The sequence below is a fragment of the Meles meles genome, chromosome 20 (assembly GCF_922984935.1).
Source record: "Meles meles chromosome 20, mMelMel3.1 paternal haplotype, whole genome shotgun sequence".
In the NCBI taxonomy this organism is placed as follows: Eukaryota; Metazoa; Chordata; class Mammalia; order Carnivora; family Mustelidae; genus Meles; species Meles meles.
The window spans coordinates 12,896,621-12,917,683 of NC_060085.1; the positions used below are offsets into that span (position 1 = coordinate 12,896,621).

The 21,063-nt window shown below is 53.2% G+C and overlaps 1 protein-coding gene across 1 annotated transcript; it reads left to right on the forward strand.

The window, feature by feature from the left end:
- Positions 1-17,218: 17,218 nt before the first annotated feature.
- Positions 17,219-19,746, forward strand: KLF2 (Kruppel like factor 2). The gene is made up of 3 exons (XM_045989668.1): positions 17,219-17,384; positions 17,641-18,475; positions 19,071-19,746. Exons 1-3 carry the CDS (start codon positions 17,310-17,312, stop codon positions 19,244-19,246), a joined length of 1,086 nt encoding a protein of 361 aa, XP_045845624.1. The 5' UTR covers positions 17,219-17,309; the 3' UTR covers positions 19,247-19,746.
- The last annotated feature ends 1,317 nt before the right edge of the window (positions 19,747-21,063 follow it).

Here is a 21,063-nt window from a genome sequence, read left to right on the forward strand (position 1 = left end):
GGTCTGGTGCAGTGTGCAACATGAGCACTGTCCATGAGCTGTTATTACCCCAAGGCAACAGGGATGAAGGGAGGAGCCAGTACATTTGCTGGGGAGGGGAGAGTGGTCTTCCTTACAGATGAGGCCACCTACAACCACCTGGCAGGAGGGACCCCGGAGGACCAATTCCTCAGTCACTTTTCTCCTACCCTCGACCCTCCTTCTGGGGACTCCTACTGGCCAAATCTAACGTGGAGTCTTCAAGGCATTAAAGGCTGGCCTCCTGGTCCCAAGCAGGGTGGAGAAAGAAGAGGCCAGAGCCGGCTCAGGCCTCACTGCCCACTCCCCAGCGCTGTGTAGGGGATGATTCGTGGATTGCCCCAGAGCCACCCCCAGACTCCTCTCTCATGATCCCCTCAGGCACTGGACACCCCAACCAGACAGAAAACCTGGGAAACCCAATGGTGCCAGTTCCTTGTGGGTCTAGGCCGATGGTCATTCTGTTCCTTCTCAGCCAGAGCCAGAAATATTTATCTGTGAAGAGCCTGATACTACATAGCCCTACCTTTTGGGGCCATACAGTTTCTCAAAATAACTTAATTCTGCTGTCGTGGCACAAAGCAACCATAGACAAAATGTACATGAACGAGCATGGATGTGTGCCAATAAAACTTTATTTATAACAACAGGCAGGTGGCCCAGGGGCTGTAGTTTGAGACTCTTCACCTAACGGAATCCTATTCACATCAGCCCCTCCAGGAAGTCCTCCTGGATCTTCCATCTGGCTCTGCTTCCGTCGTCCCAAGTCAAGAAACGTCAGCCCCGGCTTCTTCGCGTTATTCCAGGTGGGAGGACCTCCACCTCCACACCCTGGGCGACTCGGCCCTGACCCAGAGGATCTGCACCCAGCAGACGCTTAAATCGGATTTGAATCAAAGCCACTAGGTTGGCCCCAAGCAAAACAATAAAAAATAGAAAGTCTCAAGTGCTAGTGGGGAGTATTAGAACGAGCACTTCTGGTGGGAACGTAAAATGATGCAGCTGCTGTGGAAACCACTTTGGTGGTTCCTCAAGAGGTTAAACATAGAATTGCCACATGACCCAGCAATTCCACTCCTGAGTATGGACCCCAAAGAATCGAAAACAGGTGTTCAAACGAATCCTTGCATTCACAGCAGCGTGAGCCACAATCGTCGAAAAACCAAACACGCGTGTATATATATGTCAGCTGATGAACGGATAAACAAAGTGTGACCCGTCCACGCAACGCAGTGTCATCCGGCCATAAAACAGGAGTGGAATGTCACATGCTACAACGTGGATGAACCTAGAAGACGTCACACTGCGTGAAAGAAGCCAGTCACGAAAAGTCCCCAACTCCCAGGAGAGGCAAATCCTCAGAGACAGAAAGCAGGAGCGTGGACGCCAGGGGCTGGGGGGAGGGGCACGACCTCTCAAGGGGGTTTCCTCTGGGGATGATGGGGTTTCTGGAATATCTAAATGGAGGTGGCGGTTGTGTAACACCGTGAGTGAACAGACTGGCACTTTATTGTTATTATTTTTTAATTTATCTTTAGAGGAGGGGGGAGGGGCAGGAGAGAGAATCCCAAGCAGGCTCCATGCCCAGTGCGGTGCCCAATGCAGGTCTCGATCTCATGACCCCGAGACGATGACCTGCACCAAAATCAAGAGTCAGACGTTCCACTGACGGGGCCACCCGGGCGCCCCAGAATTGTAAACCACACTTTAAATGGTCAGTGACCTATGTAATTCATATCCGGAAACCTAACCGCCAGTGTGATGGTTGTGGGGGGTGGTTTCAGGGAGGTGACCAGGTCCTGAGGCTGGAGCCCCCATGAATGGGATCAGGGGGCCCTCATAAAAGAGGCCTCGCAGAGCTCCCGTCCAGTGAGGACACAGAGAAGGCGGCATCCGTGAAGCAGGAAGTGACTAGGACCTGGCCTGCCCAGCACCTTGATCTTGGACTTCTGGCCTCCAGGATTTGGAGAAACACATTTCTATGTAAGCCGTCCTGTCTACGGTAGTCTGTCCTCACACCCAGAATGGACCAAGATGGGTTAAGTTCTTGTCGTATGAATTGCACCACAGTTTTTTGTTTTTTTTTTTAAAGTTAAAAGTGAAATGCACAAACCCAGAAGCCTCCTATCTGAAATCCCACTCCCCTCCCCCTCTTCTCCAGGGGTCTCGGCCGACACCGCCATCCACGGCAGACTCAGCCTCCCTCCTGCAAAGGGCCCAAGGCTTCTGAGGGGTCAAGGCCATCGTGGGTCCCACATCACCTCCTGGGCCAGCTGTGCAAGGAGAAAGCCAGACCTCACTGCCATGGGTTCAGCCGCTATTTTCTCAGAAGGACACTGTCCCCAGGGTGGGGGGTGCAGGTGTGACATTGCAGGCCATGAGTCAGGCCTTGACCACATTCCCGGCACAGGGGCCTGGGGTCAGGCTGGGAGAGCTGATGCTTCCTCTGGTTTTTCTTGCCCTGCGCACCCCGGCATGTGACGGGCCTTCTGTGGTTTGTAAGTCATTGTTTGAGGTAAACAGTACAGATCACTGAGCGCCAGGCTCCCCTGGGTCAGGGGAGCTCAGATTTTTCTTACTAAATTGCACACATCCAGTCTCTTTCATTCATGGCTGCTAGGGACAGTGACAGTAGGGAGAGGTTTCCTTCCCAGAGCTGGAGAGGGAGGGGACTGGCCACCAAGCAGGGCCCCAGGATTTGCTGGAAATGCAAACCGCAGCTCTGAGGAACAGCTCCACCTCCTATGGTTAAACGGACAGGCTCCCTTCTAGCCCCCCACCCCCAACCCTTTCCAGGGAAAACTCGATATTTTTGGTGTTCACAAGTGGTGGAGACCAGGGACGACGCCCCACACCCCACAGTCCACGGGACGGTCCTGCCCCAGAGAACGATCCAGCCCACAATGTCAATAGTGCCGAGGCTAGAAAATCCTGCTTAGGGGCCCCTGTACCCCAGTTCTCACCCTGGTTTGTCCTGCCTTTCAAGAACACATTCTAGGGGCAATGGCAGCTTAACCACAGAGACTTCCTCCCGCGCTAGGGAGCGGAATTGGTGGGTGTAAGCAGACCCCAGCAGCTCTGTGACCTTCAGTAAGTTTCTCAGCCTCTCTGAGCCTCCATTCTCCTCAGGACCATTTGGATGCCCTCGCGGAGCAGCTGTGCTGATTAAATCAAGTCGGAGCCTGAGGATGGCTCAGCCCCCCTTCTCTAGGCTGTAAGTTAGACTCACGCTTCAGTCCCTCCCAGTGTCTGCCGCTCATGGCTCTCTTGAGACCTTAAAGTGTCCACATCGGGGAAACTGGGAAGATCAGAGGACCATTTCGGGGTTCCAGACTCCGCAACTGGCAAAACTCTTTACAACCATTTTCTCTGTCTTCCGGCCGAGCAGCACCTGAAAGGGGCACTTGCAGGGGCCTGACCGACAGCCGGGCAGAGGCCACCATCATGCTCTGGTTTCAAGGAAAGGAAACTCCCTCTGGCTTCTAAAGACGCCGAGAAATGTTCATTTGGTGTCCCCAGCCGTACAGCACAGGGTTGGCATCACGGTGAAAAGTCACGGGCACAGCCAGTGCCCCTGATATGATGGGATGGAGAGGACACCCCATCACCCCACCTCTGTGCTTTCCCCTCCCAAATCCCATACTCCCAATCTAATCACAAGAAAACATCAGATGCACGCAGCCTGGGGAACATTTGGATGTTCTGGGGTTGGCGGGTGGGGCACGGCACCTGGCCAGCTGGCCAAAATCCTGCTAAGCTCATGAGAAAAGCAAGGAAAGTGTCACAGACCAGACAAGTCTGGGGCAACGTTGAGGACTAATGCCACCCGGGGTCCCGGAAGCAAAAGAGTTTATGGACAATCTGAGGGACATCTTAATCACGTCTGAGTTTAGTCAATAGCACAGTCGCAACGTCGGTGTCTCAATTTCGACAGTCGCGCCGTGGCCCAGTGAGAGGCTAACTTCACGGGAACCTTGCCAAAGAGACACAGAAACTCTGCATATTACCTCTGCAGCTTCTCCGCAATGAGACTTGTCATTCCAGCACGAAAAGGTTACTGGTAAAAACAACAACGACTTTACACCGAGAAAGGGAGGGGAAACCAGTACGTACACGGAAATGTCATTTTTTTTTTTTTTAAGATTTTATTTATTTATTTGACAGACAGAGATCACAAGTAGACAGAGAGGCAGGCAGAGGGAGAGGAAGAACCCAGCTCGCTGCCGAGCAGAGAGCCCGATGTGCGGCTTGATCCCAGGACCCTGAGATCATGACCCGAGCTGAAGGCAGAGGCTTTATTTAACCCACTGAGCCACCCAGGCACCCCAGAAACGTCATTTCTTGTCTCTCTGACATTCAGATTGAACTGGGCGTCACTTGTTTGAACTGGCAAGTCCAGACACAAGAAGGGGGACTCCGTTAACTGTGGGGAATTGAGGGACAGGCCAGAGTGGGAGTAGACAGGCTCAATGAGTCGAGCCCCTCATTGCACAGAAGCTTTTTAATAATAATTAGTAATAATAATACTAATGGTGATGACAACAGTAATAATTGGACCTCTCTCACGGCATTTATCTCGCCCCACCCTGGCTGTTCGTGGGCGGGTCTTACTCCCTGCCAGCCCTCAGGAGATCCCGAGGTGGGTGGCCTCTGTCCCGGCCAGCCCCCTCCCCCCTGCCCCCTGTGCAGAGACCCCGGCTCTCCCTTCCAGCAGGTTCCAGTGTATATGTGGTTTTTTTTCTTTTCTTTTTAAGATTTTATTTATTTGTCAGAGAGAGAGCACAAACAGGGGGAGCAGCAGGCAGAGAGAGAAGCAGGCTCCCCCGCTGAGCAAGGAGCCCAATGCAGGACTCCATCCCAGGACCCCGGGATCATGACCTGAGCTAAAGGCAGACGCTTAACCAACTGAGCCACGCAGGCGTGCCTGTGTGTGAGTTTCTTGTGGCTGTCGTAACAGATGACCACAGAATGGAATGGGTGGCTTGAAACAGAAATGTATTGTCTCCCAGTCCTCGTGGCTGGGGTCTGACGTCAAAAAGCAGGCAGGGTGGGTTCCTTCTGGAGGCTCCAAGAGAATCTGCCCCAGGCCCCTCTCCTGGCTGCTGGTGGCCACACTTGGTGTCCCTGGGTCTGGGGCTGTGTCTCTCTGATCTCTGTCTCCACCTTTACGTGGACTTCTTGCTCTGTCTGAAACGCCTTCTCTTTTCTTATAAAGACACCTGTCGCTGGGTTTAGCGCCCATCCTCGATCTGGGAAGACTCATTTCAAGAACTTTCACTTACTTACATCAGCAGAGACCATACTTATTTCTGAGAAGGTAGGGGTCACAGATATGGGGGTTAAGGATGTGGGCATATCTTTTGGGGGAACCCTTTTCATGCCATTATCCCGTGACAGACTCTCTCTTTACTAGTTTCTGACCCCTCCCCCAAATTCAACCAGGAAAATGGTTGTAGCACGGAGACCAGGTCTTGGCCGTTTGTTCACGGTGGCTATGCACAGGAGTCATTGGGCCAGGAATGAGAGGAGGCTGGCGGAGGGCTCCCGAACTGAGCCTCGTTTTCCTCACCTGTGAAGGGGGCTGGTTCCACCATTCAGGTGAAAACCATCCTGTCACAGGTGTAAGGACAAGGGGACAGGAGTGGCCCCACTCCCCAGCCAGTCCCATGGCTTGGCTCCCAATGGGAGATGGAAGAAGCCCATGTTCTGGGAATAGCAGGAGAGCTGCTCCCTCTCAGTTGGGCTCCCTGCTCAGTTGGGGAGGGGTCTTCTTTTCCTTCTCCTCCTCCCCACTGCTTGTGTTCTCCTTCTCTCTCTCAAATAAATAAATCTTAAAAAAAATAATAAAATGGTTAACTTTGTTACATGAATTTCAACTCAATAAAAAAAAAGTGAGTGGGAGAGAGAGCGTCACAGGGGCTGGAGGGAGGGAACGGGACTCTACATACAGAGGTTCAAAGACACGTCATAAGAAGAATTAATATCTTTGGGGGCTGGAGGGGGAAAGCATAATGAAGAGACCCCGGAACTCCCTCCAGCCAGGCAAAGCCTTTTAAAAATGGTCAGGTGACTCCCCAAACAGGTGTACCCAGAGTCACCATATGACCCAACAATTCTACTCCTTGCTGTGGATCCCGAATAATTAAAAACAGGGACTCAAACACATGCTCGTGCGTGCCCGTGTATAGCGGCACTGCTCACAGCCGCCAAAACGGGGAGACGTCCCAAATGTCCGTCACCTGGCGAATGGATGCCAAACGTGGTCTGTCCATATGGCAGATAATACTCGGCCGCCAGAGGGGAGAAAGCCCTGACCCAGGCTCAGTGTGGGTAAATCTTGTGCCTCACACTGAGCGAAAGAAGTCAGACACAAAAGACCACACAGTGGAATCGCATACATGATTCCATGTACCATGGACACAGCCAGTGCCGTGGACACAGCAAGTAGACTGGCAGTTGCCAAGGGCTGCGGGAAGACGGGGAGGGGGAAGGGAGGAGACTCCTCTGAGGGTGATAAAAATGTTTTGGAACAAGACAGAAGTGATGGTTGTATAACATTGTGAATGTATTTGATGCCACTGAGTTGCCCACTTTAAAATGGTTAACTTTGGGGGCACCTGGGTGGCTCAGTGGGTTAAGCATCTGCCTTCAGCTCAGGTCAGGACCCCAGGGTCCTGGGATCGAGTCCGGCATTGGGCTCCCTGCTCAGTTGGGGAGGGGTCTTCTTTTCCTTCTCCTCCTCCCCACTGCTTGTGTTCTCCTTCTCTCTCTCAAATAAATAAATCTTAAAAAAAATAATAAAATGGTTAACTTTGTTACATGAATTTCAACTCGATAAAAAAAATTAGAAAGTGAAAAAAAATAGATCTGAAAGATACTTACCCCCTTTATTTTTCCAAAGACACTGTTCTGGGCATTCAGAAATACTGGTTGCCTGTCCCAAAAGATGTAGAAATTTATAAACAAAGTTTAATAACGTTAAATGAGGCCCTTACGTGATTTACCCAGAGCGTGGGCCAGCCTGCTGAGTTCTTGTCATTATTAATAATAAATGTAATGATATAATTACATAATGTCATCATTTTCCGCCCCGATTGCAGTCCTATAAGTCATCAGGGTGAATCAACACGCTCGAGGCTGTTCCCAGTGGAAGGGGCAGATGTTGATTCAAAGCGAGCTCCCCCGGCTCAGGACGTTAAGCCAGAACAAGCCACAGGGCGTGTCAGGTGCCTACGGAGTCTGAGCAGCTGTCCCGAGGGGTGACCCCACAGTCAACAGTGCTGGAGCCCCAGGACCCCCCGGACAGGGGAGGCCAGGAGCGTCAAAGTGGGAAGAGACATTCTTGCCTTTTCTAGGCTCTGACTGTGGGATTGTCCCTGGCCTCCAAGAGGTGACAGGATAGAACAGAATTACTGCGCTCTGAGTGTGGCAGCCTGCATGCCCCAACAGGTGAAGCAGACCCTCAAGCCGTGGTCTGTCTGTCCATCTGTCCATCCATCCATCCAACAGAATGCTCCTCAGCTGGGTGAAGAAGGGACACACGGCAGTGTGGCAAGTGGCGAGCGATGCTCAGCAGAAGAAGCCAGACACAAAGGACCACACTGTATGATTGCGTTTATATGAAATGTCCAGAAAGAGCAAATAGAGAGACTCAGAAAGCGGCACATTCATGGTTGCCTGGGGCCAGGGGTAGGCGTGGAGAGGGGCCATCAAGGGCCAGGGCGCCTGGGTGGCTCAGTCAGTTAAGCATCTGCCTTCAGTTCAGGTTGCGATCCCAGGGTCCAGGGATCGAGCCCCCCGTTGGGCTCCCTGCCCAGCAGGGAGTCTGTTTCTCCCTTTCCCGCTGCCCCTCCCAATTTGTACTCTCTTGATCCTTCAAATAAATAAATAAAATCTTAAAAAAAAAAAAAAAGAAAGAAAGAAAAGTACAAAAGCCGGATCGTGGAGATGTGCGCTGCTGGGTAAATTTTACCATATGTAGATGACCCCCACAGAGAAGCTAAGGAAGAAGTTTTAAGTTTCAAATAAGATAAAAATAATCCTAAATAAAACAAAACATCATGATCTAAAGAGAATCAAAAGGCTTTAAGTAAAATAAAAATAAATCAAAGTAAAATTTTATATTTTAATCTAAAGGAACTTTTCAATTCTTAAATAAAAGAAAACCTAAATGAAAGCTCTTACATTTTAATCTAAAATACAACTTTTAAACTTTTTTAAAAAATAAAAATAAATCAGTCTAAATGGAATCTAAGAATTAAAAATCTAAGTAAAAATTTTGAATTGTAAACAATGTAAAAAGCAGGCCCTAGCCCAGATGTCATGGTCTAGAGGTAAGAACAACAACAAAAAGTCTATGTGGAAAAAAAAATTGCTCTCAAGTGTGTCTTCGCTAACAAATGGTTTACCTTTATGACTAGGTGCCTGAGTCATTCCTGCTGCTGAAGATCCAAACCGTTGAGCTAAGGGCTGTCTTCAGATTCACCCCCGTATCTATCTGTCTAGTTATGGATTAAACACCTGGGAACCAAGCACGGACAGGGACCAGCTTACTCTGGCTGACAGCTCACTCTCCAGCACCTGGCCGGTGTATTCCATAAGCATCTGTTAAATGCACACAGCAAGGTTGCAGTGGTTTGGGGAGCCACTTCAGACCCTGGTGTCCGAAGGCCATTCTGCTGGCTTCTCCCCAGCTTCTCGGAGCCTCGGGCCAGAGACCATATTTTCTGCCTGCTGGCCATTCACTCCCTTCCCCTACATAGAGTCTTAATACATCCATTAACAGGCCTGGCTCTGTGCCAGGAAAGCATACACATGGACACTGAAGTTTGATTTTCGTAGAATTTTCACATACCATAAAATACTCTTTTTTTCCCCCCAACCATTCATAAATGTACAACCACGGTTAGCTATTAGCCAAGCCAGAGCTGCTGCGGTCACATAATGTGTGATTCCATTGATATGAAATGTCCAGAACAGGCAAATCCACAGAAACAGAAAACACACTGGTGGTTGCCAGGGTGAGGGGGAGGGGTGGGGACAGCTAACATGGGGTTTTGTTTCGGGGTGGTGGCAATAGTCCAGAACTAAGTACAGGAGATGGTTGCACGACACTGTGAATGTTCTAAATGCTCCTGAATTGTTCACTTTAAAAGAATTTTAGGGGCACCTGGGCAGCTCGGTTGGTTAAGCGTCTGCCTTCGGCTCAGGCCATGATCCTGGGGTCCTGGGATCGAGTCCTGCATTGAGCTCCTTGCTCCATGGGGAGCCTGCTTCTCCCCCTCCTGCTCTCTCTCTGACAAATAAATTAATAAAATCTTTTTTTTAAAGATTTTATGTATTTATTCGACAGAGAGAGATCACAAGTAGGTAGAGAGGCAGGCAGAGAGAGTGAGAGGGAAGCAGGCTGTCCGCAGAGCAGAGAGCCCGATGCGGGGCTCGATCCCAGGACCCCGAGATCATGACCCGAGCCCTAGGTGGTACAGTCTGTTGAGCATCCAACTCTTGATTTCAGCTCAGGTTGTGATCTGAGGGTTGTGAGATCAAGCCCCACATTGGGCTCCGTGCTCAGGGCAGAGTCTGCTTCAGATTCTCTCTCCCTCTGCCTCTGCCCCTCTTGCTCATGCTCTCTCTTCTCTCTCCCTCAAGTAAATAAATAAAAATCTTTTTTTTTAAAGTTAATTTTATATTAAGTGAATTTCACCTCAATAAAAAGTTATATACACAAATATACATGCATATAATTAACATTAGAATATACACAAAATATAAAGAATAACACTATTGACATTCTGATATATTTTTTTAAAAGCCACAAGCCAGGGTATGCCAGCCCTTGATCAAGGCCCCCAAACACAACTACCAGAACGGGAAGGCCTCTTCCAGGAAAAGTCCTTTCTATGTGGTGTCTCTTATCTTCATCAACATGTGATGAGGCATTCTCATGTCCCTTTGATGGATGAGGGACTAAGGTTCAAAAAGAGAAAGTTGGGGCACCTGGGTGGTTCAGTGGGTTAAGGCCTCTGCTTTCGGCTCAGGTCATGATCCCAGGGTCCCGGGATGGAGCCCCGCATCAGGCTCGCTGCTTGGCAGGGAGCCTGTTTCGTCCTCTCTCTCTGCCTGCTTCTCTGCCTACTTGTGATCTCCTTCTGTCAAATAAATAAATAAAATCTTTAAAAAAAACCAAAAAAACAAAAAGAGAAACCTGCTCATTCAAGGTCACCAAGCTGCAGGTGCCAGGGCCAGGATCTGACCTAAGGTTCTGGCTGAGCCCCGCTCTTCCATCCACTGCTCACCATGTTAAAAAGATCTGCTTGAGGATTAAATAAGGAAACATATACAGTTCTTCAATGTACAGCTTGCATACAGTAGGTGCTTAATAAGTGTTGCTCCCTCCTCCTCTCCTGTCCTCTGTATCAACAAGACTAAGACCAGCATGGCCTGGCTGGTGAGGAGATGATGGAGGATTCTCCTGGGAATCCATCAGTCACCAACCAAATGAAACTTTGGCACCTCCCCCCACATAACACTACTTAACTGTTTGTAAGCAACAAGAGAGTCCCAGAGACGGAGAGGCAAACGGGAAAGTGCCCTTTCTTACGGGGCTTCGGGGCTCTGAGTACAGCAGCAGTGAGGCGGTGAACCGTGATAAGAAAGTCACTTGTAAAGGGTGTCCTTGGCCACATGACTTCCCATCCCCAAGAAGTGCCGAGCTGCCAAACATCTTTGCAACATGGGGATCTGAGTCTGGCAACACACTGCAGAAAGCTTGCGCAAACCTAGGCAGAAACACCCTAATCACCCCAGCTGGGAGTCATTGTCCAGTTGCTGCTGTCATGCAAATACAATTCCTCCAGAGCATTCATAACTTGTCTTGGAAGCTCAGCTGTATTTTAGGTGACGTGTTTTCTGTAGAATTCCTAAGTGCTTGCTCTCGGGAGTTGGGCCAAGTGCACACAATAGCTATTTGGGGCAGAACAGCTGGTATAGGGAGAGGCAGTCTAGACTCTAGGAGAAAAGTAGCAAGAAGTGAAGGATACTAGAAATGGTCAGGACCCAGTTAAAGGAGATTGTAAGCTCTCTGTGGGCAGGAAGGGGCTGTGTACTTCTTTAGCTCTCTATGTCCAGCAGAGCACGGAGAGGGAGTTCAATATTTTTGAGGTGCCGAGACTAAAAACTTCTGATTTGTGAGCATCGTGAGCCCTTCAAGATAGATGGCAGGAGATGCTAAATGCAAAGTAGCGTATGTACCATTCCTCCAAGCCTCTCACAGTAACAGACATCACCAGTCAATCACAGACAGACATCACCAATCAATCACAGCACTGCTTCCGAGCGCTGAGCCTGGAAACAATCTCAGGATCCATGCCAGCACAGTGCTCAAAACAGTATCAATGGATTGGAGGGAAATGATCTTCCCACCCCACCCCTATCTTAGACGATTCATGCTGACTTGTTAGGAGAGGATGGGAGGCGTTGGGAACAACATGAGAGTGAAGGCATCACCATCAAGAGGCACAAAGTTCCCCACTGTGAGGCAGACAGCAAGGCACAGACACAGAGCCAGACCCTACCCTTTTGGAACTTACCAGTGACACTTGGGGAGAAGGGTGCTCATTTGCTTGTCTTTCAGCATTACGGGGCCACTCACTGATCACGTAACTTTTTTTTTTTTAAGATTTTATTTATTTATTTGACAGAGATCACAAGTAGGCAGAGAGGCAGGCGGGGGGGGGGGAAGCAGGCTCCCCGCTGAGCAGAGAGCCCGACGCGAGGCTCGATCCCAGGACCCTGGGATCATGATCCGAGCCGAAGGCAGAGACCTTAACCCACTGAGCTGCCCAGGTGCCCCTAAAATTAGGCGCCCCTGATCACGTAACTTCTGTAGACACACCTCATTCTCCCCCACTTAGCAAGTGATGGGACAGGCTGCTCAGAGTCCATGAAGTTCAGCCAAGGGTATGTCCCCAAGCTGGGAAGAGGCCGCCCTGGGGACCTGAGTTTTTCTCCCAAGGCATTGTCACCTGAGATGCCACCAGGACCCGCTCCCATAGAAATGTGTGGCCTAGAGAGCAGGGTGAGAGGGGCCATGCTCTGAGCCCTCCCCGCCAGGACCGGGTCCCTCCCCCAGCCTGGGATCCCCCATCTGGCTCGCTCACTCACGTTCATAATCAGGCAGCCGATGCTCTTGACATGTGCCATCTCCTGTCTCCCAATGACACTGAGGGCTCAGAGAGGTCCAATGACATGTCCAAGGTCACACAGGTAAAGTGGCAACTGAAGTCCACGTTCTTCCCAATCGCTGGTGGTTCCGGGGGCTGGCTCTGTCCACCAGGTGCCGTGCCGAAGTGTCTCACACTGCCCTGGGAGGTCCTCGGTGGGTGGCCGGCATCCCCACGTCACGTTTGTTTCGACACCAGGTCCACATCTGGGCCTGGGAGACACAGAGATGAATCGAGGGAGGCCCCTGCCTTTGGGGGGCTCCCTGTCTGGAGAGGAAGCCAGGGAGAGAACAGATGGTTACCATAATGTATGAGCTTCCTGGGGCCGCCGCAAAAAAAAGAAAAAAAAAGAAAAAAAAAAGGCACAAACTGGGTGGTTTAACACAACAGACATGTATTCTCTCACAGTTCTGGGGGCCAGAAGTCTGAAATTAGGGTGTCGACAGGGTGGGTTCATCCTTCTGATGAAGCTCTGAGGCAGAATCAGTCCCAGGAGGGACTTCCGGGGGTGCCTTGGCTTGGGGCTACATTACTGTGATTTCTGCCCCCCATCTTCCCCTGGACATCTTCTCTGTGCTTGTGACTCCGTGTCCGTTCTCTTCTAAGGACACTGATCATTGGATTCGGGGCCCATCCTAACTCAGGATGATCTCATCTCAAGACCCTTAATTACACCTGCAAAGACCCTCTTTCCAAATCAGGTCCCAGTCACAGGCACCCAGGGTTAGGATGTGGGCATATGTTTTGGAACACCCAGATATACCCACTGGCTGTGGTGACAAGCAAGGTCCCAGAAAGCTGGGTGACGGAGAAGAAACTGTGGAGAGTCCTGCAGGAGTGGAGAGCCCCCCACAGAAGTTTCTCCGAGGAGCTGCGGGAGAGAAATCCGCTCGTTTCCGTGCTCACCCACCTGCTGATGCTGACTGAGTGTCCATCACGCGCTGGGCCAGGCCCCTGGCTCCTGCCTTCCCCGCAGGTCACGCACTGCTTGTGGGCGTGACAGGAAAGAAAAAGAAAAAAAAAAAAAAAAAAGGAACCTATGGATAAAACAATGACCAACAGTGAAAAGTGCTGCAGAACAAGGCCTAAAAAGCAGGGTCAGAGAAAGGAACTATGCAGCATAGGGAGGCCTGGTTTTGGGTCAGCGGAGCCTGGAAGGCAGGGTCAGGCTAAAATACACAGACGAGCTCCCTGGCCTATCCAACAAATGGTCCTGGGACCACTGGGGATCCACAGGCCAAAAAAAAAAAAATTGTTTTTAACTCAAGATGGATCATTCAGTGAAGTATAAAATACAAAAACTATAAACCTTCTAGATGATAAACATAGGGGCAAATCAGGACGACTGTGGGCTTGGCGATTTTTTACATAAAAGACCCAAGCACAATCCTAAAAGGAAAATATGATACATTGCCCTCCCTTGAAATAAAAAACTTCTGCTCTCCAAAAGGCACTGTTAGAGATTCAAAACTCAAGCCACAGACCAGGAGAAAATCTTTGCGAATCACCTGTCTGATAAAGGATGGGTGTCCGACATATACAAATAATGCTTAAAAGTCCGTAAGAAAACAAACAACCCAGTTAAAATCTGGGCCCAAGGTCTGAACTGACCTCTCAATGACAAAGATACATACAGCTGGCAAATGAGTGAATGAAAAGGGGCTCCACATCAGACGTCATCCGGAGACCGCAAATTAAAAACATCAATGAGGGGCGCCTGGGTGGCTCAGTGGTTTAAGCCGCTGCCTTCGGCTCAGGTCATGATCTCAGGATCCTGGGATCGAGTCCCGCATCGGGCTCTCTGCTCGGCGGGGAGCCTGCTTCCCTCTCGCTCTCTCTGCCTGCCTCTCTGCCTACTTATGATCTCTCTCTGTCAAATGAAAAAATAAAATATTTTAAAAAAAAGTCAATGAGATACCACCATACACCTATTAGCATGGCTAAACTACAAACAAAAACAAAAAAAAATGACAACACAAAATGCTGGCGAGGATGTGGAGCAGTGGGAACTCTCGTTCATTCACCGCTGGTCGGCACACAAATGTAGTACTACTCTGGAGGACAGCTTGGTGGTCTTTTTACAAAGCGAAACACACTGCTAGCCTATGATCCACCAATTGTGTCCCAAGATATACACAATTAATCTGAAAACGTGTCCATGAAGCCATATTCAGTGTATATCTGATCTGGCAACTATATTGCCCAAAATTGGAAGCAACCAAGATGTCCTTCAACAGGCGAACGGGTAAACGGTGGTCCATCCATCCATACCATGGGATATTATTCAGCAACAGAAAAGAAATGAGTTACTCAGGCCATCAAAAGACATGGGGGAGTCTTAAAATGCCCATTGCTAAGTGAAAGACGCCAGCTGAAAGAAACTAACTACTGTATGAGCAACAATTGGAGAGATTCTGGAAAAAGACAAAAAACTATGGTACCTAACCAGGGGTTAGGGAGGAGGGAGGGAAGGAGAGATAGGGATCAGAGGGCTTTTAGGGCAGCAAAACTACTCCATATGATAGTGTAAAAGTGGATACATGACATGCATTTGTCAAAACCCATACAAGGTACAACGTCAAGAGTGGGGACACTGGTGTCAACTGTGGTCTTCAGTGAGTAACAATGCATCAATACTGGCTCATCGAGTATTAACAAATGTATCACATACTGCCGGGGGAAACGCATGTGTGGGGGGACATGGGGACTCTGTATACTTCCTACTCATGTTTTCTGTAAACCTAACAGCACCCTAAAAAATTAAGTTCACTAGTTAAGGGGGTGGCAAGGGAAGACGAGCCAGAGCCAAGCAAGAGGGAAATGAGGGAAAGAATCACTTGGTAGAGGACACGGCAAGTACAAAGGCCTGGCGGGGAGCACAGGCTTGGTCCCTTCCAGGACCTGCAAGGAATCCAAGAAAGGAGGAAGGATGCGCTGGAAGGAGCCACAGGAGCCGTCCAAGGTGGAGAGGAGGACCAGAGAATCATATGCCTTGGGGACCAAATTCGATTCCCTTCATCTTTGCCTCATTATCCTATGGGGAAACAGAGGCTCAGTGAAGGCAGTGAGAAAAGTATACAGGTGGCTCATTTAACCAAAAACTGTAGAGGACTCAAGGGATGTCACCAGCACTTACACACACGCGCACACAGAACCACTGTGGGGTAAGGTACCATTATCATCTGTGTTTTACGGATGAAGAAGCAAGCCCAGAGAGGCAAAACCACTTGCCCAAGGTCACACAGCTAGCAGTCTGTGGCTGAGGCTGACTCTCCATCGTTGATGGTGGCAGCGGCAGGAGGCAAGTCTGAACTCCAGCTGAAGTTTCCCAAAGCCCAGGGAAGCTGTAGGGAGGATCCCTGCCCCCTCCAGCACCCCCGGATCCCCGGCACCTGATGAATGGGGCTCATCAGTGCATTTGCTGAACCCACAGTTGGATGATTCATGGTGAGGTGACGCGCCTCTGAGGTGCCTTCCAGCTGGGAGGGTCCAACACTGTGGACCCCAGAGAGGCCCCTTGATGCCTGTGTGGTGCCAAGGCCACCCCCATGCAGCGGTCCTGGGCTGTGGTAGTCCAGCTGCTGTCCCTGGCAAAGCCTTCCTGGCCCCAGAGAAGGTGTCTGGGTCAGGAGCTTCCTGAACCCCTCAACACCTGGCCACGGGACGGAGGAAGACCCTGGATGCCTCCAGGCCTGGAACACAGACTCCGGAGTCAAGAGACCCAGGCTGGATACTGGCTCTGGGTTACACCATGAGATGCTCTCCCTCTAGGACTCACGTGGTTCCCCCTTTCTCCAGGTCTTGACTCATAACAGCACTGGGTGAGGTAAGGTTCAAATTTTCACCATCCCTTCTCTCCCCGCTCACACTCCCTTGCTTCTTAGTCCACGGTTCATATCCCCAATATACTTGCTTATTTTACACGCCCTAGGGGAAGCCCCCAAGAGCAGGCAGATTTGTCTGCCTCTTGGCCGCTGTGCTCCCCTGGCCTGTGTAGGCACACAGTAACACACAGTAACAATGGTAGTGACAGTCCTTTGCTGGCAGAGCTGTGCTGTGGGGGACCCAGCTGGTATATTCAACATGCCCACTGGACAAGCTTGTTCCCTGTCCCCTGCCGCCACCCCCTGCTCCCGCCCAGTGCTGGGTCTGTGTTGGAGGAGAGCCTGTCACCCTTGTCTTCAGCTTCTTCATTTATGCAAGTCAGTAAAGGACGGCAAGCCTCTCCCAGAGCCCCCTGGGCCTCAGTTTCCCTGGAGGGCTTCCTTAAGAGAGCCCTGGTCTCAAGGACTTAACATTTGTTAAGGTCATCGCACAAAGTTTTTTACATAGCTATGGGCATAACAGTGGGCCAGGCTTAGCGGACCCCCAGAAAATGAGAGGCCGATTTTCCCCACCCATTATGAATCCTGGGGACCCCAATTGCCCCTGCACCAGGGTTCCCGGGAACCCCACCCATCCATCTAGGATTCTAGAGACCCCTTTGAAACTATGGGCCAATCTCGCCCATCACCAGGGATTCTGGGAACCCCTCTGAGGCGTTGGGGACCATTCTCCCCATACATCAGGGATCCCCGGAGGCCGGGGGACCCAGTGCTCCACTCAGAGTCCCGGGTTCCCGGATGCCGCCTCCGCTCCAGGTCCTCGAGCAGGCGGGAGCCCACGGGGCGCCCCGGGGATCCCTGAGCGTCACGCTGCTGTTGTGGAGCGCGTGTTGACGCGTCGCCGGGGAGACAGGCGGGGGCGGGCCCAGGAGGGGGGCGCGGCCTGGCCGTGAGCTGGGGGCCGGCCAGGCTGCGCAGAGCCCTGGCGGCCGCAGTGGCCACGGCCGCCGCCGCCCGCCCGGCTTATATACCGCGGCTAAATTTAGGCTGCGCCCGGAGCTCGTCCCCATCCGGGACGCGTTTCCGCCGCCGCCGCTTTGGCCCGGCCCCCGCGCGCGCCGCGCCTATAAGGCTTGGGCGGGCCCGGCCGCGGGCCGCAGAGCGTCCCCGCCCGCCCCCCGACCAGCCCGGCTCCGGGCAGCCACTCACCGGTGTCCCGAACCCGCGTCGGCCCCAGGTCCCAGCCATGGCGCTGAGCGAGCCCATCCTGCCGTCCTTCTCCACTTTCGCCAGTCCGTGCCGCGAGCGTGGCCTGCAGGAGGTGAGGGCGGCAGGGGCATCGGGGGCGGCCAGGACCGCGGGCGGCGGGGGCGGCTGGCTCAGGGTAGTAAAAATGTGGGCTGCGGGGTAGTAGAACGCAGGCGGCGGGGACTGCGTGCTCAGTGTTGTAAAACGGGCTCCGTGTAAAAAAGCCCCGGGAACTGTAGGCTCAGGGTAATAGAACGCAGGCGGCGGGCGGTGATCCCCGAGACCTGCCCCGCGCTCACGCCCGCGCCCTATCGCTCTGTCACCCGCAGCGCTGGCCGCGCGCAGAGCCCGAGGCAGGCGGCACCGACGACGACCTCAACAGCGTGCTGGATTTCATCCTGTCCATGGGGCTGGACGGCCTTGGCGCTGAGGCCGCCCCTGAGCCGCCGCCGCCGCCGCCGCCGCCCCCGCCGCCTGCGTTCTACTATCCTGAGCCCAGCGCACCGCCGCCCTACAGCGCCCCTGCGGGCGGCCTGGTGTCCGAGCTGCTGCGGCCCGAGCTGGACGTGCCGCCGGGGCCCGCGCTGCACGGCCGCTTCCTGCTGGCGCCACCCGGCCGCCTGGTGAAGGCCGAGCCCCCCGAGGCGGACGGCGGCGGAGGCTACGGCTGCGCGCCCGGCCTGGCCCGCGGGCCGCGGGGCCTGAAGCGCGAGGGCGCCCCGGGCCCCGCCGCTGCGTGCATGAGAGGCCCCGGGGGCCGCCCCCCGCCGCCGCCCGACACGCCGCCACTCAGCCCCGACGGCCCCGCGCGCCTGCCTGCGCCCGGTCCGCGCGGCCCCTTCCCGCCGCCCTTCGGCGGCCCCGGCTTCGGAGCGCCAGGGCCCGGCCTGCACTACGCGCCGCCCGCGCCCGCCGCCTTCGGTCTCTTCGACGACGCAGCCGCCGCCGCCGCCGCCGCCGCAGCTCTGGGCCTGGCGCCGCCCCCCGCCCGAGGTCTCCTCACGCCTCCCGCGTCCCCGCTGGAGCTGCTCGAAGCCAAGCCCAAGCGCGGCCGCCGCTCCTGGCCGCGCAAGCGCACCGCCACGCACACCTGCAGCTACGCGGGCTGCGGCAAGACCTACACCAAGAGCTCACACCTCAAGGCGCACTTGCGCACGCACACAGGTGGGCGGCGAGCGCCGGCTGGGGGCGGTGGCTGGGGGCTCGGGACTGGGGGCGCGCGCTTAGGAACCCCCCCTCGAGGGCGTGGCCAAGAAGATTAGGAGGGGGTCGCACGCCTAGGACTCCACTGGGGGCGTGGCTCTAGAGGTTGGGGAGGGGGTGCGCACTTAGGAACCTTCGGGGGACTCTATCAGAATGTTGGGGGAGAGACGCACGCTTTGGACCCTCCTGGGAGCGTGGCGCAGGGCTTTGGTCAGAGGGTGCGCGCGCCTAGGAAACCTAGGGGGGCGCTGGGTCTCAGAAGGCTGGGGAGAGGATGCAAGCTTAGGACTCCTCCGGGGGCGTGGCTCGAAGCTCTGGGGAGTGGAGAGTGTGCACTTGGGCGCCCTGGGGGACGAGAATCGGGGTTCGAGAGCTTGGGCCGTGTGCCTGGGATCCCTAGAGGTCCAAAACGTAGGTCCCCCCACAGCTTCGGGCGGTGGTTAGGGATAGGCTGCGCGCGTCCCAGTAGTCACCGTTGCAGGGAGCGTGTGCGTACCGGGGCCACAGGCGAGTACTTGGGAAGCAAACTGAGCCCGCTCTCGCCCCCTCCCTGCAGGCGAGAAGCCCTACCACTGCAACTGGGACGGCTGCGGCTGGAAGTTCGCGCGCTCCGACGAACTGACGCGCCACTACCGCAAGCACACAGGCCACCGACCCTTCCAGTGCCACCTGTGCGACCGTGCCTTCTCGCGCTCCGACCACCTGGCGCTGCACATGAAGCGGCACATGTAGCCTGGACACCCCCCCCCACCCGCGCGCGGCCGTGGCGGGTCCCACGCACCGGGCGCGGCCCCCTCCAAACTGTGACTGGTATTTATTGGGCCCAGAGGAGCGGGCTGGGCACGGCGTGGCCATTGAGGAGGCTCCCCCAGCCCCACGACGACGACGACGGCCCGGCCCCCATCAGAGACTGAAGACCCGGTGGGAGAAGACCACGATCCTCCTTGACGAGTTTTGTTTTCAAAATGGTGCAATAATTAAGTGTCGTCTTCCCCACCCCGCCACCGGGTCTACACTAGAGGATCGAGGCTTGATGCCTTGTGAGAAATACAGCCTTAATTTGTACTGTCTTCGATATTTTTTATAATATTGTACATAGTGACTGTGACGGATATTGTATTACTGTAAAATAGGAAGACAGGTGGGCATTTTGGCTCCCTGGTTCATTTTTATAAGACTGTTGTTGTTTTTTTTAATTAAAAAAAAAGTTTTGCATCTTTTGAAAAATCACAGCGCTGGTCTGACTGCTTAGAAGCTGGGGTGTAGGGCGGGTGTGGGGGGCAAGGGGCAGCTTTGATGGAGGAGGGCAGCCTGGCAGAGGTGGGGTGAAGTGTGGCCTGCCCCAGCCAGCACCCAGCTGCCAGGAACCTGTGGCTTTTTCTATAAATTTAAACACTACATTTTAAGACTGAGGGAGAGTTATTTTAAGGTTGTTCCCTGAGCCATAAATTGCCTCTTTTTCCCCTGAGCTGGGGAAAGTGCTGGTCCCACTGACGTGGCCTCCTCTGGGCTGAGGGAAAAAAAAAAAAAAAAAAAAAACCTACCTCTTTCTGGAAGCTTCTGAGGTTTTAGCCAAAATTCTGGAGTGTGCAGGCTTCCACCCACTCCTCACACACGCACCTTTTTTAATTCTTTCTTTTTCTTTTCTTTTTTTTTTTTTTTGAAAGTGGCAAAATGCTGAGTTTCTGAACTCCTTTTGCCCTTTACTAGTCTTGCCTTTGAGCAGGATTTTTTGAGGGATGAGTTCCCCGTCCTGTTAGAAAAGATGAAATTTTATTTGAGGGCTATGTATGGCTCTTTTCCAGATGAGGAAACAGGCCCAGAGAGGTAGCTGTGGAGTGGTGGCACTGGGAAGTTAGCCGGGTCTGTCCGCCTCCCAAGGGTCCGTGGACCCCGGTAGAAGGGATCAGGGACTTTCTGTGCTGCTTGTGCTGGAGGATGCGAGACCCTCCCCTGCAGGTGCCCTGGTGTGAGGGAATCACATCAGAGCCCCCGCCTTGGTGGTGGGAGATGGCCACTGCAGAAATCCACCTCTGAAACAAGGAGACCCATGCCCTGCACCCCAGGTGTCCCGGTCGGGCAACGAGGTGCCTCTCCCTGGCAGGTTCCCCCTCATCTTCCCCCTTTTCAGGGCCCTGGGTGGGTAACCATGACTACCAACAATTGCACAAGTTGTTTCCAGAAAGTGAAAATAGCTTGTAAGCAGCGCCTATTTTAAAACACTCTTGCCCCATTGCGACAGAGGCTGGGATTTCCTCCCTCCCTCCATCCTTCCTCCCTGCCCCCCCTCAACCCAAGGCAGTCCTGGAAACAGCTGAGAGCATTTGGTAATCCACAAAAAGCAGAAATGGGAGATGACAATCTGATTCATCTTCCTCGAGTAAATAGCCGGGGGCCGGGCCGCCGGTGCTGAGGGGTGTGTGAGCGTGTGAGCCTCCCGAAACCAGTCTCTGCGACTCTTGCCAAAACCGTTCTGGGGCCGAGCAGAGCCGGGGCCCCACCGACCCCGTGGACATGCTCTTTGCTCAGAGCTGGTTCCAGAGGTACTG

Coding starts and splice junctions, on each gene's coding strand:
- KLF2 (XM_045989668.1), top strand. CDS start 17,310: ATGGCGCTGAGCGAGCCCATCCTGCCGTCCTTCTCCACTTTCGCCAGT. Junction 17,385..17,640: donor GCGAGCGTGGCCTGCAGGAG/GTGAGGGCGGCA, acceptor TGTCACCCGCAG/CGCTGGCCGCGCGCAGAGCC. Junction 18,476..19,070: donor GCACTTGCGCACGCACACAG/GTGGGCGGCGAG, acceptor CCCTCCCTGCAG/GCGAGAAGCCCTACCACTGC.